This window comes from Myotis yumanensis, unplaced genomic scaffold (genome assembly GCF_028538775.1).
Source record: "Myotis yumanensis isolate MYYU_CA2020_CCGP unplaced genomic scaffold, mMyoYum1.0.hap1 SCAF_2, whole genome shotgun sequence".
NCBI classification, from domain to species: domain Eukaryota; kingdom Metazoa; phylum Chordata; class Mammalia; order Chiroptera; family Vespertilionidae; genus Myotis; species Myotis yumanensis.
Genome location: NW_027223753.1, coordinates 42,221,201 through 42,239,295, shown reverse-complemented (window position 1 = coordinate 42,239,295; position 18,095 = coordinate 42,221,201). Strand labels below are relative to the sequence as shown.

Below are 18,095 nucleotides of genomic sequence, written 5' to 3'. Positions count from 1 at the left end.
ATTTGGGATAACGTTATTAGAATGTCCTTGTGATTTTTAATTCTTAAGTCTTTGGATGTCAAGCTTGGCTTTAAGAAATAGGCAAAAGCCATTGGTACCATGGCACCTGTCATGCTGGGGTGTTGACACTGGGTAGACAGCTGTTGGCAGGGGAAGGCCCCCAAGGGGAGGACTCCAGGTCCATGGTAACTTTACTATACAACCTGCTCTATTTCAGGGTCATTTTATGAACTAGTCACGCCTCTTAACTTCTTTAGCATTTTAAGTGTCTACTGTATTTGTCTTCAGATATTTATCTTTAACTAAGACACTCATTTTTGTACCCATATAAAATGTGTTCTTCCCCTAGCCTCTGTTTGCACCCAGAGAGTCAGTTATGTCTGTCCAGCTGCAGCCTGTGTCCATATGACCCTCTCGGGACACCCCCCTTCTGCTTCCATAGGACAAACAAGGAGGCAGGTTCATGATTTGTTTTGTGGACACACTTCATGGACTCCAGATAGACATAACCTTTGCTATGTCCAATTTTCTTTTCTTTTCACCTCGACTCCCTTTTATCAGCATAAGTTGATTATGTCAACACGGTAATGAAAATAAAGATCAGGTCTTCCTGCTGGCATCATAAAGCTACTTAAAACCACTTCAATGAAATGAATTACAAACCACTGAATTCTGAGTCCTGAAGATCTTCGAGCCGGCAGGCCATGCGGTGCATAAACCACACACTGCTCTCAGCCCCACTCTGAACTCAGTTTACCTGGCACTCTGCTTCTCAGCTTCTTGACATCTCCCAGGATTCAAAATTCATGGCTTACTTTCTTATTTGTGGCTTCTCCTCACCTCTTGTAACTGAAGCTTAACTCTGTTTCCCCTGCTCTCACAGGCTTTGTCCACCCTCAATCATGACTCTTGAGGGCTGTACTAGTCTCAGCTGCCTAATCTAACTTGCCCATCAAGATCTTATGCCTTGGTTTAGGTGGTTATGAGCTCTCCCACCAAGTTCACTCTGGCCCCTCCAGGAGGGCCCAGAATCTCTGCACTGGGAGGGACCCTGATAACTGAATTTATCCACTCACAATTCTATTTTACTTTTGCCACAGTTCCATCTGAAATCCTAATAATGTTAGCATGGCCTCTGAGCACCCTGACCCTCAGAGCCTGGGCAGATGTGTGGCTGTGGCAAGCAAGACCATAGGGGGTAATATTTACCACTTTCCTAGTGGCCCGGGGATGGCGATGGAAAACATAACTCTTCAAAGTGATGTAAATACAAAAACGACACAGGCAGGGGCTCACGACTTCAGGCCACTCCAGGGGACAAAGAGGCAGCTGTAGCTAAATGTAAAAAATACTGCTTTTAATGCGCTGAAGGTTGCCTCGGAAACAATGAGAACTTTCAGCAGGTTATCCTGGGAGCAGCAAGAGCCTTCCCCAGAGGACGCATGTGCAAGAAGCCAGCGGGCCATGGGTCTGTTCTGTTTATGTTCCCTCTTTTCCTTTCTCCTTACTTTGCTTCTCCTGATCTTTGCAGCCCCTTTGGCCTACCTTCACCTTTGTGCAAGTTCTGGCTGTCACTTACCATGCCCTTTAGTGTCAGATCTGCTAAAGGAGACCGGTTGCCATGGAAATCTGGCCAAACATGTAAATCAACAGTGAGGAAACCCACAGGCTGAGCCTTCTTAATCAGGTCCAGGTGACTGTTCAAATATGCATATATGCTCTGGCATCTGGAAGAGAAATGGATTTTGTTTTTAAAAGGGGGGTGGGGTTGGGGAGCAAACTGTTCTGCAGAGAGAAACCATTTGTACTTCCACACCAGATCCAGAAAGTAAGCAGAGCCCCAAAAGCTTCAGCAAAGAAACTGCCCGAAACCCATGGAAACCAGCACACCGTACTCAGAAATCACTGTACTATCCCCAAGAAAAGGTGGTGTGCTTTAGGAAAAAGTGCGAAGGTTTGGGATCAGAAGACCAGAGCCGGAATGGCTGTGCCCCTAGGAGGTGTGTAACCACGAGAGAGTTATTCAAACTTTCAGAACCACTTTCTTTGCATCTGTAAAACCAGATACATGTTCCCTGTCCAACTTACCTCATAGGGTTATTGTCAAGATCAAAAGAGATTATGTAGGTGAACATACAGTATTTTGTAAGCTGTGCAATACTGTACATATGCAAAGGATTTAAAACATTAGTATTCCTAATTATAGTAATAATGATGAGATGACGAATGGAGATAAATATATGTGCCCAGGCTCAGGATCGGAATTTGCTAAGGGAAGTGACAGGATGGAGTAAATGCAATTAAAATCAGGAATCACAAAAAAAAAAAAAAAAAAAATCAGGAATCAGGAGACTTGGTTTCTCACCTTCATACCCCCCCCCCCCCCCCCCCCAATTACATTGTGTCAGTTCTTTCTACCTTTTAAGCCTCAGTTTCTTCACGTGTAGGATGAGGGAGTCAGACTACCTATCTCAGTCTTTACATAGTCAGGTGAGAAGGGGCTGGAGATGATGGGTTCAGATCTTGCCTCACCTCTCCCAGATTGGTAACAGGGCCAGTGACAACCTCCTTGAACTTCAGTTTCCCCATACACTCAAATGGTGTCACCACACCTACCTCACTGGGTTGAATGTCATTGCATGTTACAAAGGTTAAAGGTGGTGCCTTCCCCTCTTTAAAGGTGATTCCTTCTTAAAACCTTGAACCAACACTTCTAGAAGAGAGTGGGTTTATCAGAGATTGGCATCCGTGTCACTTCCCACCGGTGTCCTTGGAACAATGGCTTTAACCGTGAAAAACAGGGCTTGAATAATGGCAGGAAAAAAAGTCCAGGAATGCATTATCCACAGAAGGCTGGCATCTAAGACACCTAGATGGTATTGATGATTTACATTTTTAGAACATTTCAGGACAGCTCAGAGATTTTGAGTTCCAGTTTTGTGCCACTGTGAGTGTTTCCAATGAGCTCACGACGACCCTGAAAGTTGTTAGATTAGAAACGAGTAGAGCAGTGGTTTTCAAACCTTTGTAGTAAATCCAAACTTTAAGTGGAACTCTAATATAGAAAAGGTAGGAAAGCAAAAATGCTCTATGTGAGTGCATGAGTGAGTGTGCAAATGTGTGCGCCTGTGTGACGTATGTCTGAGTGGAGGCAACGGCGGCCCTGCCTACCAGGCAATCTTTTGCTCCTTGCTGGACACCTCAGTCCCATCTGTAAAAGTCTGCCTTCCATCACTTTAGGAGGACGACGATGTGGTTGGAAAAAGGCTCCCTATCCACACTGTCATCAACATGAGCTCCTGTGTGTGCACCAGGCCTTCCCCCACAGCCCGGCGGGGAATGCAGAGGAGACTCGCAAAGAGGTGTGGACAGGTGACCGAGTCCAAACTTACACCCTCCTCTGAGTGGTGCTGGAGCCATGCGTTCTCTGTATTCCAGGTCAGAAACCCCAGTGTGTGTGTGTGTTATGTCCATTTGAATTCCACCTTCAAACCCTGTTTTAGCATGATTCTATGACAGGCTTAGGAAAAAGACTCCTTCGCGGCCTCCATGCAAGGTAGGGCCTGAACCATCTATCTGGATGGAATATAATCACATCTCGGTTTTCTGTTTCCCAACTCTCTCTACTCCTGGTCCAACAGGAACTACAATGACAACCAAGGCCTCGAGGACATCCTTGGTAGCCAGACGGGGAGTCTGTACTCATCATAGCAACATTCTTCCTCAGAACAGCATCACTGCACTGAGAGTAAAGGGATTTTTTAAAATGTTTCTAAGTGTTTTCATTTGCCTCTCAAGGCATCTCAGGGCAGGGCATTTAGTTTCAGACATCTGGGTCAATAAGAACCTATAGGCCTAATTACTATTGATTCGTCATTGTCTCATTGACTGTGGGTCTTTGCACACAGTGAGATTCATTTAGCCTCTACATATATGGTCACTCATGAATTAATGAGCTCCCTGGGGGACGGGGCATATGCTTACCCCCTTGACTCCTAACCTCCTCACAGCTGTATGTTTATTCTTTGAATGCAGCCATTCTCCTGCACATTTTTTCAATTATACCTGACCATGTGTGCTATCTGAGTATATCATTCAAAATGAAATGCACTTGGAAAACATTAAAATAACGAATGCACATCATTATTCACATAATTTGAACCTCGCATGATACCTTTTTGGGGTTCTGACTTTGATTCATTTTGCATGTTTTATCAATTCCTTCTCCAATGGCCGTCAGCCCTCTTCCAGCTCGGGAATCACACACTGACTGTTCCAAGTGGATTGCCCTCCCTCCCTCTCATGAACTCTGGGCTCATCCATCCTGTCTCAGAGGGAAAAATTCTTGCTGTCCTAGGCCCATTTTGTATGATGGAGAAAATATAGTTTGAGCAATCACACCAAACCCTTCCAAACCTAATTCACTGTTTTGCAATCAGAGTTAATACTTTTACCTTATAGTCCCCCATGAATATTAAATACAGAGTCCTGAGCCCTATAAAATGATAGATGATCAATAAACTGTTCTCTCTTCTTTCCCATCACAGGAGATTAATTTCCAGCTTAAAAAAAAATCCGAGAGACAGGGAAGAATTTTTTCAGACATTATTGCTTACAATGTTAAATACAGACAGCACCCCTGGAATCTTTCCCCTCCTCTCCCTCTCCACAAATCATGTCATTCTGTGGATTCATAGGCTGCTCAGAAGTATGGTGACCATACTTTCAAATCAAAAATCAGAATACATGGTCTAAAAAAAGATACTGTGTCCTTTCCCTAACTCCAATGGACCATTTTCTGCCTTTATTTTATTTGAATTTTCTTCCATATTTTGCACCACTTGACCACTTCATACGCATTTGTTCTCTTTCCCTTGTTTCTGGGACACTATATGCTTTTGGCTTTCTTACCTCCTCTCTATCTGGTTCTTTTCCTTTCCTTGTCCCTTAGATGTGTGAAGTCTCCCAGAGATCTGTCCTTGTCCTTCTTCTCACTCTTTATATATCCTTGGGTGATCTCTCCCTCCTCCCCAGGCTCCAGTTACCCTCTAGGGCTGAGGACTCCCAAATATATGGCCTCATTTCCTGCTCGCTTCGCTCTCATGAGTTCCAAGTCAAATATCCAACCACCCATCAAATGCTTCCTTTTGGATGTCCAAAGAGAACTCAACATAAACATAATGTGACACACATCGTCTTTTCTGGTATACTCGCTTTTCCTTTTGGGTTCCTTGAGCTAATCAAAGCCAATCTCATTGAAGCCATTAATCAAGCAACCATTTGGGGGCAGAGTCAAGTGGGTGCTATTTTTTTACTCTTCTCTTTCTCCTTTAGCTCCTCAATTTAACTTCTCACTAGGACCTGTCAATTTGTGATCTTAAATATTTCTCTACCCAGCACAACTTTCTCCAGTTCCACTGTGTCTACTTTATTCAGGCCATCTTCAAATGCCTGAATTAGAGCTTTGGCCTCCTAACTTTTGCAGTCCCTCCTGGGATTCTTCTAAAATGCCACTCTGATTATGATGCCCACCCCTATCTAACCCTTCAGCAGATCCTCCCCATTGTCCTCGAGATGAAGCACAGACTCTGTTCCCTGGCATAAGATGTTCTTTATTATCTAGCTCTGCCTACATTACACTGTGTTACATACATGTTTTCCATTCCTTTTCCCTCCTGCATACACCATACTGTAGCTGCACTAACCTACTTTTAATTTTCATAATATGCCTGTGAATGTTTGCCTATTTTCCCCCTCTTGCCCAAAATTCTCTTCCTTGCCTTGTGAAATTGATTCACAGAAATTATGGAAATCACAGAAACAAAAGAGGTCTGAGAAATAAATGAGATCAAGAAAAATGGATTATCCTCAAAGGAATAACTGAAAAATCCAGAGAAAGTGGGAGAAAAGCTAGGTTAAGAGAATAAATTAGGAGAACTTCATGCTGACAATCTTAAAGGACCTGAAAACAATAGAATCACAATGAGAAATGACTGCTGATTGCAGGGACCTCAGCTAAAGCAACTTGGACCAGGCTGGGCTCCTCTGCTTACATTCCCATCCCCCCAACCCCCCTGCAGACTGAGTTCATTGAGGTCTGAAGCCATATCTTCCACTCTGTCTCTCCCTCCCCACCAATGGTCTAGTTTACTAGTACTCTCCAAGAGAGCCAAATTAATCCCTTTAAAAGGTAAATCTGATCATGATTCCCTTGCTCAAAACTAAAACTTGAATAAAATCCAGTGTCCTTACAATTGTCTACAATGACCCACATGGTTTGGCCTTGGCTTACATCCTGCCCTCACCAGTCTCCTGCTATCTCCCAACTTTGGCCCAGCCACAATGGCCTTCCCAATGTCCCAGAGCTGCTCAAGGCCTTGGGCCTTGTTCCTTCAGACTGGAGGGACCCTCCCCTACAACCATAGTTTAGTCCCACTCTTTACTCAGAGTCCTGCTTGTGTCACCTCCTCAAGGATGGCTTCCTACCTAGAATAGTTCCCACCCATCCCCACAACATCCCTCACTCCATGTTTCTCCTCAACCATCTCCATTTTTCTTTGGAATGCTTATCAATACCTGGTGTGCAAATGTGTTCTCTCTCTCTCTCTCTCCCCCTCCCTCCCTCCCTCTCCCTCTCCCTCTCCCTTTCTCTTGCTCTACACATGTGTGTGTGTGAGTGTGTTATGTGAACATGTCTATGTCTAAGTGTGTGTGTATAATTTCCATGAAAATGACAGGTTAGTAAGACAGGGCAAATGTAATTAGGGAAACTGAGACATAGTTAAATGGCCAAGCAGTTTACAGCCATCTAATAACTGGAAAAATCCTATCTTTTCTAACACTTTCCAAGGACACTTAACAGTAAATAATTTATACTTCTCCTCGACCAGGGGGATAAATAGCCTAAATTAGCCTACTCAGGAGATAGATAGCAGAAATCAGATTAGTGTCATTTGTGTCAACCATACCCAAGGATGGATGAAGTTAAGGGAATAAATCTCATTTTAGTGCATCAGCATAAAGCTGATGAATATTCTATTGAGATCCTCCCCTAAGACCGCCCCTAAAATTCCAATCCTTTAAAACTCTCAAGAGGAAGGACCCAGCACTCTCTCTCTGGAGCATGCCTGTACCTTTCCCTCCCCCACCCCTTCTATCCCCCTTGTGCCTTTCTCTCTCCTAAGCTCCAAGGGCCCTTATTTTGCTTCTGTAACTTGTTTCCTGAGCCCATGCAGCCCAGCTGGCTCACTCCTGCTTACCACTGTACATTTATAAACAAACTTTATCTTATAACTTGAGTTTCTGGCTCTGAATTCTTTCTTTGCTGAGGTCTAACTTCACTGGTAACAACTGGTGCCGTTTCACTACCAACATTGCTAGTAACAAAAGCAGGGACTTTGTGTGTGTGTGTGTGTGTGTGTGTATGTGTTTCACTTTTGTATCATAAGTGCCCCTGGGAGTCTCATCAGACAGTCTGGGGAATGGACTTTAACCCTTGCTCTGCTGCCAACCTGGAATCTAGTACTTATGAACTGTGCCAACATCTCCCCACCGAACCCCATCATCACCAGGACCTCATTCTGAGACACTGGTGGTCAAGGTTGTCTAAGAGAATTAAGACAACACATAGTTTAGAGGAAAAGAGCTCAAGTTAGGATCAAATGCAAGGCAATTTCTGGCTAAGCAGAACCATTTCTGGATGTTTGGCCCCACATACAGGGAGACTTTGGTTGTCAGTTACATGCATGGGCACATCTAGCTCGTGTTTACTTAATTTCTAAGCTCACAAGACATTTCTCTTCAGGGATGTCTTGTCTAAAAGGATTATGGTAAATCAAGAGTATAAAATACTAAATCTGTTTATCAACACATGTTTCTACAGTTTCAAATAGGATTTGCTGATGCTAAGCTCCAAGACAGGGGTGGCCTGCTTTTAGAGAGCCCAAAGTCACACCCAAAGAGGCACATGGTTCCCGATTCCATGGGATTTGCTGTCCTTTCCAAATAGCCTGCTTCACTTTAATAATAATAGCTAAGCCCATTTCTTTCTAAGCCCTGAAGGACAATGGGTCCTATATTCTTAGAATATTCATAGACCTGATAAGGTAGAGATAAATTTTCCTTTGCAAGGCAATATAAGGAAAGAAAAATGAAAAAGAACCAACATTTATTAAATACATACTCAATAGATGAGCTGGAGATAAAATTTGAGAATCCTCAAATTATAGAAAGAAATAAAGGCAAGAGTGTGGATGGGATTACCTGGGAAATGAGGGTAAAGAGAGAACCCAGTTATGATGAGCTTTGATGTTATCTTCAAGAAAAAGACCATGAACTTGAGAAGGAAATTAAGAAGGAGTCAGACAATCCCATTTACCATCGCACCAAAGAAATTAAGATACCTAGGAATAAACTTAACTAAAGAGGTAAAAGACCTCTACTCAGAAAACTACAGGACGATGAAAAAAGAGATAGAGGTGCCCTAACCGGTTTGGCTCAGTGGATAGAGCGTCGGCCTGCGGACTGAAGGGTCTCAGGTTCAATTCCAGTCAAGGGCATGTACCTTGGTTGTGGGCACATCCCTAGTGGGAGGTGTGCAGGAAGCAACTGATCGATGTTTCTCTCTCATCGATGTTTCTAACTCTCTATCTCTCTCCCTTCCTCTCTGCAAAAAATCAATAAAATATATTTAAAAAAAAACACAGAAAACAAAACCAAAAAATGAGATAGAGGAAGACATAAACAGATGGAAGAACATACCATGTTCATGGATTGGTAGAATCAACATCATTAAAATGTCCATACTACCCAAAGCAATCTATAAATTCAACACACTTCCCATTAAAATACCAATGGCATATTTCACAGACCTAGAACGAACTCTCCAAAAATTCATCTGTAATAAAAAAAAAAAGACCCCGAATAGCTGCAGCAATCCTGAGAAAGAAGAACAAAGTAGGTGGGATCTCAATACCAGATATCAAGCTGTATTACAAAGCCACTGTTCTCAAAACTGCCTGGTACTGGCACAAGAACAGACATCTAGATCAATGGAATAGAATAGAGAGCCCAGAAATTGACCCAAACCAATATGCTCAATTAATATTTGACAAAGGAGGCAAGAACATACAACGGAGTCAAGACAGTCTCTTCAATAAATGGTGTTGGGAAAATTGGACAGATACATGCAAAAAAATGAAACTAGACCACCAACTTACACCATACACAATAATAAACTCAAAATGGATAAAGACTTAAATGTAACATGGGAAACCATAAAAATACTAGAGGAATCTACAGGCAACAAAATCTCAGACATATACCGAAGCAATTTCTTCACCGATACAGCTCCTAGGGCATTGGAAACTAAAGAGAATATAAACAAATGGGACTACATCAAAATAAAAAGCTTCTGCACAGCAAAAGAAACCATCAACAAAACGACAAGAAAGCCCACTGCATGGGGGAACATATTTGCCAATGTTATCATCGATACGGGTTTAATCTCCAACATTTATAGGGAACTCATACAACCTAACAAAAGGAAGATAAACAATCCAATCAAAAAATGGGCAAAGGACCTAATTAGACACTTTTCAAAAGAGGACATTCAGAAAACCAAGAGTCATATAAAAACATGCTCAAAGTCACTAATCATCCGAGAAATGCAAATCAAAACAACAATGAGGTACCATCTCACACCTGTCAGAATGGCTATCATCAACAGATCAACAAAAGACAAGTGCTGGAGAGGATGCAGAGAAAAGGGAACACTCGTGCACTGCTGGTGGGAATGCAGACTGGTGCAGCCACTATGGAAACAGTATGGAGTTTCCTCAAAAAGTTCAAAATGGAACTCCCATTTGACCCAGTGATCCCACTTCTAGGAATATATCCCAAGAAAACAGAAACACCAATCAGAAAGGATATATGCACCCCTATGTTCATAGCAGCACAGTTTACCATAGCTAAGATCTGGAAACAGCCTAAGTGCCCCTCAGCAGATGAATGGATTAGAAAACTGTGGTACATCTACACGATGGAATACTATGCTGCTGTAAAAAAGAAGGAATTCTTACCATTTGCAACAGCATGGATGGAACTGGAGAGCATTATGCTAAGTGAAATAAGCCAGTCAATGAAAGAAAAATACAACATGATATCACTCATTTATGGATAATTAAAACCATTATAACTGATGAACAAAAATAGATACAGAGGCAGAGCAACATCGAACAGACTGTCAAACTATAGTGGGAAGGGTTGGGGGTGGGTGGGTAAGAGATCAACCGAAGGACTTGTATGCATGCATATAAGCATAACTAATGGACACAAGACACTGGGGGGTATGGGAGGCTAGGGGAAGGTCAAGGGGAGAAAAATAAAGGAGATATATATAATACTCTTTGTAATACTTTAAGCAATAACACAATTTTTTTAAAAAAGGAGTCAGAGACACAGGAGGAAAACTGGAAGAGGGTGACATTCCAGAAAGAAAGCCAAGGAAAGAAAGTGTTATAAAGGAGAGCAAAAGTATTGGTGCCAGATACTACTGAGAGCTCAAGGGGCCTGGGTCACATCCTAAGGACATATCAGAGATCATGAGGACCTTAACAATAAATGTTTCAGGGGCCAATGGTGACAGAATTTACACTGGAGTGGGGAAAGGGGAAGTTCAAACTGAGGAAACAGTGACCAAGAGTATAGGCAATGCTTTGGTGAAACTTAGCTCCAAAGGGAAACACAAGGTGAAACTCAAGCAGGTGGTTGGAAAGGGGTAGGAAGTCAATTCCCATGTGGAAAGAGTTGGGATTTAAATCCAGGTCTGACTCCAACACTGAATTCTATTAATGGCTGTTATGTTGCTGTTTCTCAGAGTTTACATGCTAACCCATAAATCCTTCTTTCCTATTTTCAGTAAAAACTACTCACATGAGGTTCATCTATAAGAGAAAGTTCTGGAAATTTTGAGTATTTCCTTGCAAAGTCTAACTATCCCTTAGGTTTGTGTTGAGGTGTAAGATCTTCACAGATTGGCATTTCCATGACCTACTTGCATCTATATAAAACCTCTAAAAGAGGGCAGTATTATTGTGATTTTTATGGATGAAGAAACTGAGTCACCAAGACATTTATGGCAGAACCGACACAAGAACCCCCCACCTCTAATTTCCAGTCCTGTGTTTTTGCTACTCCATCATCCTTTCCACAAGAAGTCAGGCAGGTTATGGATGATTGACATCTGCTGTTTCACCCTAGAACAACCATGGCAAAAACTTCCTCTTTTATAATCATTGGTAATAGTAGCAGAAGTAGTAGTAGTTGTAATAATTGTCAGAGTACAGTTTACAAAGCCTTGCCAAAGATATTGCCTCACTAAACTCCAAGTGAATTCTCAGTTATCAGAGGTTGGTTCTCTCATAACTACTTTCCATGTTCTGATGAGGACACTTTGTTCACACATAATACATATTGGAGCTGAGTATGAATCTAGATCTTTGAGCTCCAAATCCAGTCCTCTTGTCTTTGTATTAGTGGTTTATACATGCTGAAGTCCTTTAAGAATCTGATGATAGTTATGGTCCCTCTTTGCAGAAATATATGCATGAGTGTATCACCAAGTTCTGGTGCTAAGTGTTCACATTACTACTAGGGTGTCATTGCTTCCAGGCCATCTCAGTAGAGGGAGCTAGGAGATGAATGTATATATGCTCACAAATCTATATTTATTTTATTTATATCAATAAAAAATCACAAATTGATTCTAATACCTCTGATTTCCACCAAGTACAATAAGGTTCATTCTAACCTTCCCCTTTCCTGATTTGTGAGGAACCTGTCTCTCACTATACACATATATTTTTTATTTGCCCAATGTAGTATACACATAAAGGATTTTCAGAATAGCGAACCCTTACATGTATGAAAAATAAATTTGGTATTTACGGCACAATATTTATGTACAGTTATTTTATCTGTAGCCATACAGCCTATTGTTAAAATATTTTTCCCCAAAGTTACTTAGGTTAGTTCTTCTCTTTCCAAAACTCTCTTTAGTGTGATTATGGTAATCATTACTAATACAATAGGCTCATTTTTAAAAACTGTTTGTATTTCATTTTACCCATGTCCCACCACACACATATATCCTGGTATCTATCTATTTATCTATCTTTCTATCTATTTATTTTCAGGGACACATGAAGCATCACTACAGTTCTAATAGTTACAGCTGTACAAAGAGCACTCAGAAAAGTGCCATGTCTGCCTACTGTCCTGTTCCTGTCCCCCTAGTCTTTGCATTTTATTTCTACCCACCCAGTATAGATAACCAATCTCAGTTTCTGGATTACCCTTCCTGTTGCACAAATGAGTAAATACACATATATTTTCTTTTGCACAAATGAATAAATACACATATATTTTCTTATATCGCCTGCCTTCTTACATGAAAGGGAACATACACAGTCAACACTTCTTTGCATTCCACTTTCTTTACTTAACAATATATCCTAGCAATCACTCCATATCAGTTATTATTCTGAGTTTTACAGATGAAGAGACAGGCCTAAAGAGGCTGAATAACTTGCCCAAGATTACACACCTGGTAAGGAGGAGTAAAGCTGAATTTGAACCCAAGAGACTTTGAATCCAAATCCATGTTCCTTCTACTACATCAGAGGTTCTCATCCATGGGTCCTGGCATATTTTGCATTATCTCTAGCTTCTTTGGACTTCCTTAGGTCATTTTAAAAGTTAATACCTGTGTGCTCTAGATCACCTGGATGACTGCCTTATAACCGGATACTGCCAGGCATTCTCATTTCCCACAGGATCTGAAAATCACCTTGCAGCCTAAAGTGAGTGCCCTCAACATAGCTGGGCATGGGAGCTGTAGGGCACAGGAAGGAAGCAGTTACCTGGCTGTGGCCTTGGCTTGCAGCTCAGGGAAGGCAGCGTGGCCCTGCACCATGTGGTCTATCTGAAAAACAAGAGAGAAGGGTCAGTCTCACAGTTTCTCTAGTCTCTATTCCAGCCAGAAAAGATTTATCCAAATGTCTGTTTCTTTCAACTCTTTGTTTATAAAGGATCTAAGAATGTTAAAAAGCCAGCTCAGTGAGAGTGCGTCAGCTCTTACAGAAATCTAGCTTTACTTAACCTCGTGCTGGCCTCTTGGATTTACAAAACAATGATGATGTATTACAGAAATGTACACCGGAAACCTATATAATTTTGTTAACCAATGTGACCCTGATAAATTCAATAAATAAAAAATAAAAATTAAAATTAACTTGAATTTTTAAGAAAGAAGTATAAAGAGAAGAGTAGCAGGAAATGAAGCTCTCAAGGCTAACCCTGCAACAGCAAGTCCAAGAATGAGGTGAGAGAAAAGGAATGAGAAGGAGGGGTCACTCAAGGTAAGTGCTGAGGAGCTGGTGTTGAAGCACTAACCTCTGGGTCATACCTTTTCCACCTCCTGATCCAGGCTCATTTTTTAAATGTCTTTATTGATTAAGGTATTACATATGTGTCCTTATCCCCCCATTATCCCGCTGACCCTCCCCCACTGATCCAGGCTCTTACCCCAGGGAAATGACAGACCCGGAACTACTCATTGTGTCTTACTAATGGAGAAGTTGAGTGAAAGACATTGTGAGGAGGAAGACTCAGTTAAAAAGAGAAAAAGAAAAAAGAAAGAAAAGTGTTGTCCCAGAAGAGTCAAGAGAACCTCCTCTGATTGAAAAGTTATGTCGCATGGGGAACTGGAACATACCAGTAGCTCCCCAAGGACAAAGATGTCCGAGCTCCGTGGACAACTATCTTCTTCTCATGTCTAGGATTTTATTCCCTAAGCCACTTGGCGGCTCTAAACAAAATACTATGTAACACGCATCAGGAAGAGGAATGCTTTCCCGTGCTGTTGCTCTGCTTGCTAGAGCACACCCAACACCGCACTGGGTTCCTGAACTTAATCTGCGTGTTTTCTCAAAGTTTCCATGAGTCTCTAGGACTCCAAAACAACTATTCTGACAGATTTATTTTCATTCAAACAATGAACCAACTGGTTGTTTTGGCCTCACGGAGATAGCTCTCTGAGCATGCTTCTTGAGAGCCACGTCTGTGTAGGGAGGGAGAGAACTGGTTCTGGAGCCACAGTGGCTGGGTTTGAGGCTGGCTCTGATATCAACTAGCTGTGTGACCTTGTGTAATTTGCTTAGCTTCTCTGGGCCTCAATCACCTCCTTTCCCCTTCTCCAGCCTCCTTTTAAAACAAGATTGCTGGGCCCGGCCAGTATGGCTCTGTGGTTGAGCATTGATCAATGAACCAGGAGGTCATGGCTCCATTCCCTGTCAGGGCACATGCCTGGGTTGCGGGCTTGATCCCCAGTAGAGGGCGTGCAGGAGGCAGCCAATCAATGTTTCTCTTTCATCAGCGATGTTTCTACCTCTCTCTCCCTTTCCCTTTCTCTCTGAAATCAACAAAAATATATTTAAAAACAACACAGGATTGCTGGGATTTAGAGACTATCTCCCATAATGCCAACAATAGTATAAATACTATCACCTAAAATTTATTGTCTCATTTGCCATATATTAATAATAAACTAAGCATTTCATATAAATTATCTTATTCCTTATAATACCTCCATGGAAAAGACACTATTGCTCACTATGGAGATGAGAAACTGGGAGTAAAGGAGATAAAGTAACTTGCCCAAGATCACAGGGGAATAAGTGACAGATCCTTTTGTTTTTAACCAGGTCTCTCTGTATCAAAAATCCTTATTCTTGACTACTATGCCACATTACCTATTAAACTTCCAGGTATAATATAATTTGTTGAACTCTATTTGTACAGTTTTGCAGAATGTTTCAACATTATAGCAAAGCAACTGGTCATTTCAATGACAGGAAATGCAGGTTTTGAAGACTTATTTCCTACTTATTTCCTATGTGGGTTAGAGTGATGAGGCATATTCTGGACCTTAAAGAGGCTGCATCAGTAAGACATTACTTGATTTGATGCTAATTTCAATGGGAAGTACTTTAGGAGGTGAGAGAAGGGATCCTATATAATAAAAGGCTAATATGCAAATTGACCAAATGGTGGAATGACCAGTTGCTATGACGTGCACTGACCACCAGGAGGCAGACACTTAATGCAGAAGCTGCCCCCTGGTGGTCAGTGCATTTCCATGGGGAAGCATCGCTTAGGCAGAAGCTGGGCTCATGGCTGGTGAGTGCAGTGGAGGTGCTAAGGATGTCCCACTGATGGCTTAGGCTGCATGGAGCGGGTCTAAGCTGGCAGTCAGACTTCCCCCGAGGGCTCCTGGACTGTGAGAGGGCGCAGTCTGAGCTGAGGGACACCCCCCTCCGAGTGCAAGAATTTTGTGCACTGGGCCTCTAGTATTTAAATAAGCTCCCAGGAGGAAGCACAGAACCTAGCATGTGTGGTGCATGCATAATGGCAGTTATTCAGTATTTACTGAATGTCGAATGCATCAGGTATTGTGCCTAGCCTCCAGGAACACACTGGAAAATAAGCAAGCTAATATAATACATACTACCATTGAGATCAATAATTTGGCAATTATAGTATAGTTGGGGGAGGTGAGGCTTCAGCTGAGAGGCCAAGAACAGGCAGTTTGGAGGAGAAGAGTTGAAGGCAAGGCATGTGAAAAGGAGATGGTGATGAGTAAAGAGATGAAGATGGAGAGACATATCTGGTTACAGACAATATGGAGACTGGTCAAGCCCTATGCCTGGAATATTATAGATGTTCAATAAACATTTGTTGAATAAATGTAGGATGCACGAACCATACGGAGGCACACCACAGGCTCAAAGAGTACCATGTACTTCTTGGTAGCACTTACCACATATCACCTGGGTGTCTATTTGTGCGAGGCACAATTTGGTCACAAGGTAACTGTATGTTAAGTTAGAGAATAAGTGAAGTATTGCAAATAGGGAATAAACGAGGAACATGGGGACATATAGTGGGTCTTAAAAATCAGGCAAGTGACTAAGTGTTTAGAGTTTTGTTGAATTCGAGGCCTTAGAAAATTATTTTGATTTAGGGAGTAAAATGATAAAAAAGAAAGTTAAGAAACATAAGTCTGGTTGGGTATATAGGCCAGGGAGATGAGTAGGCATAGACAGCAGGATATGCAGGCCTGCTCAGAGGCTAATACTAGGAACACAAGGCACGAATACTCCCTGTCCTGGTTCTGTTGTGGCATTTGTGAAGTCCTTTTACAATTCTTAGTTTATACATCAGCACTCTGAGATTTTAAATAAAAAGCCTCATTATGTCCCAGCCCCCTAGTGCCTATTATAATGCCTAACATCTTGAAGAAATGACTGAGATATATTTTGAAGAAAATGAAACAAATTTAGAGACTAACCAGTTACAGAATATAAAAAAATCTGAGTCAAGGATGACTAAACTTTTGGGTCTAAGAAAAAAAAAAGTGTACATATCCTATATAATAAAGACGTAATACACAAATTAACCCTCATACCCTCACAAGATGGCTGCCTAAGACCAGGCCAGCAGGGGGGTTAGTGAGGGACGACCAAACAACTGAACAAGCAGGCTGCATGGGGCGACCAGGCCGGCAGGGAGGTTAGTGAGGGGCAACCAAACGATTGAACAGGAGGCTGCATGGGGCAACCAGGCCAGCGGGGGTGACCAGGCCAGCAGTTGGGGGTGACCAGGCCGACAGGGGGGGCAGTTAGGGTTGACCAGACCAGCAGAGGGAGGCAGTTGGGGGCAACCAGACCAGCAGGGGGGGCCGTGAGGGGCGATCAGGCTGGCAGGGGGGGCAGTTAGGGGCAACCAGGCAGGCAGGCAGGTGAGTGATTAGGAGCCAGCAGTCCAGGATTATGAGAGGGATCTCGGATTGGAGAGGGTGCAGGCTGGGCTAAGGGGACCACCCCTCCGTGCACAAATCGTGTACTGGGCCTCTAGTATATATATAATTGTTAATCCTCACCTGAGGATATTTTTTCACCATTGATTTTTATTTATTTTTTAAAGTAACAAGATATGTATTTTTATTGATTTTTTAAAGAGAGGAAGGGAGAGGGATAGAGAGTTAGAAACATCGATGAGAGAGAAACATTGATCAGCTACCTCCTGCACACCTCCCACTGGAGATGTGCCCGCAACCAAGGTACATGCCCGTGACTGGAATCGAACCCAGGACATTTCAGTCCGCAGGCCGACACTCTATCAACTGAGCCAAACTGGTCAGGGCCACCACTGATTTTTAGAGAGAGTATAAGGGAGGGAGGGGAAGAGGAAGAGAAAGGAGAGTTAGATGTATGTGAGAGAGACACAGTGACTGGATGCCTCCTGCATGCACCCCTACCGGGGCTGGGGATCAAACCTGCAACCCAGGTACCTGCCCTTGACCTGCGACTCTGGTGTGCAGGCCGATGCTCTAACCTGAGCACACTGGCCCAGGTGTATTTTCTATATTTCTGATGCTCTGATATCTGGGGCCTTATTAACCCTGGAGTGGTGGCCTCTCCTAGGACTAGCCAATTCCTAGAGATAGTAAAGGACTCAGCTCACCTGTGAGCATGCCTTTTATGCAAACTAACCAATCCAGAGGCCACCTCCCCACACCTTATCTACGGACCACTGTTTTCCTGTTCTCATTGTCCCAGGGCCAGTACCAGACAATGGGACAACCCCGGTGCTTCACACGTGACCCTGCATGGCGTGGCATGCTCCCTCTTGAGAACTGAGAGTAACAAAGGCCTTTCAGTGGCAATATCACCTGATCTGTTGACCTCATCATACTGGAATGCAAATAAAATCTACATTTTAAAACAGTGGTTTAGTGGAAAGAACATGCACTTTGGAAACAGACAGGCTTGGGTTCAAATTCATGGTCTATACTTATATTCTGTGCTATAGGAAAAATTACTTGAACTCTCAGAACCTCATTTCCTATAACAGTAAAATAGGGTTAATAAAATTTGCTTTTTAGGGAAGGTTGTGGTGAGTGGTATATAGATGGCTTTCAGTTCATAACACCTATTGCTAAAAAGAAGGGGTGCCACTAAAAGAGTAAAAATAGC

General features: G+C 42.4%; 1 protein-coding gene across 5 annotated transcripts in view; it reads right to left on the bottom strand.

The window, feature by feature from the left end:
• FGGY (FGGY carbohydrate kinase domain containing) overlaps positions 1–18,095 on the bottom strand; it is a 402,080-nt gene that overhangs the window by 102,233 nt on the left and 281,752 nt on the right. For all 5 annotated transcript variants that reach the window (XM_070405226.1, XM_070405225.1, XM_070405229.1 and 2 more), the window contains exons 10-11: positions 12,921–12,982; positions 1,580–1,727 (exon numbers count right to left, since the gene is read on the bottom strand). In XM_070405226.1, coding sequence (XP_070261327.1) covers positions 1,580–1,727; positions 12,921–12,982 — 210 coding nt within the window. The remainder of the gene's footprint in view (positions 1–1,579; positions 1,728–12,920; positions 12,983–18,095) is intronic.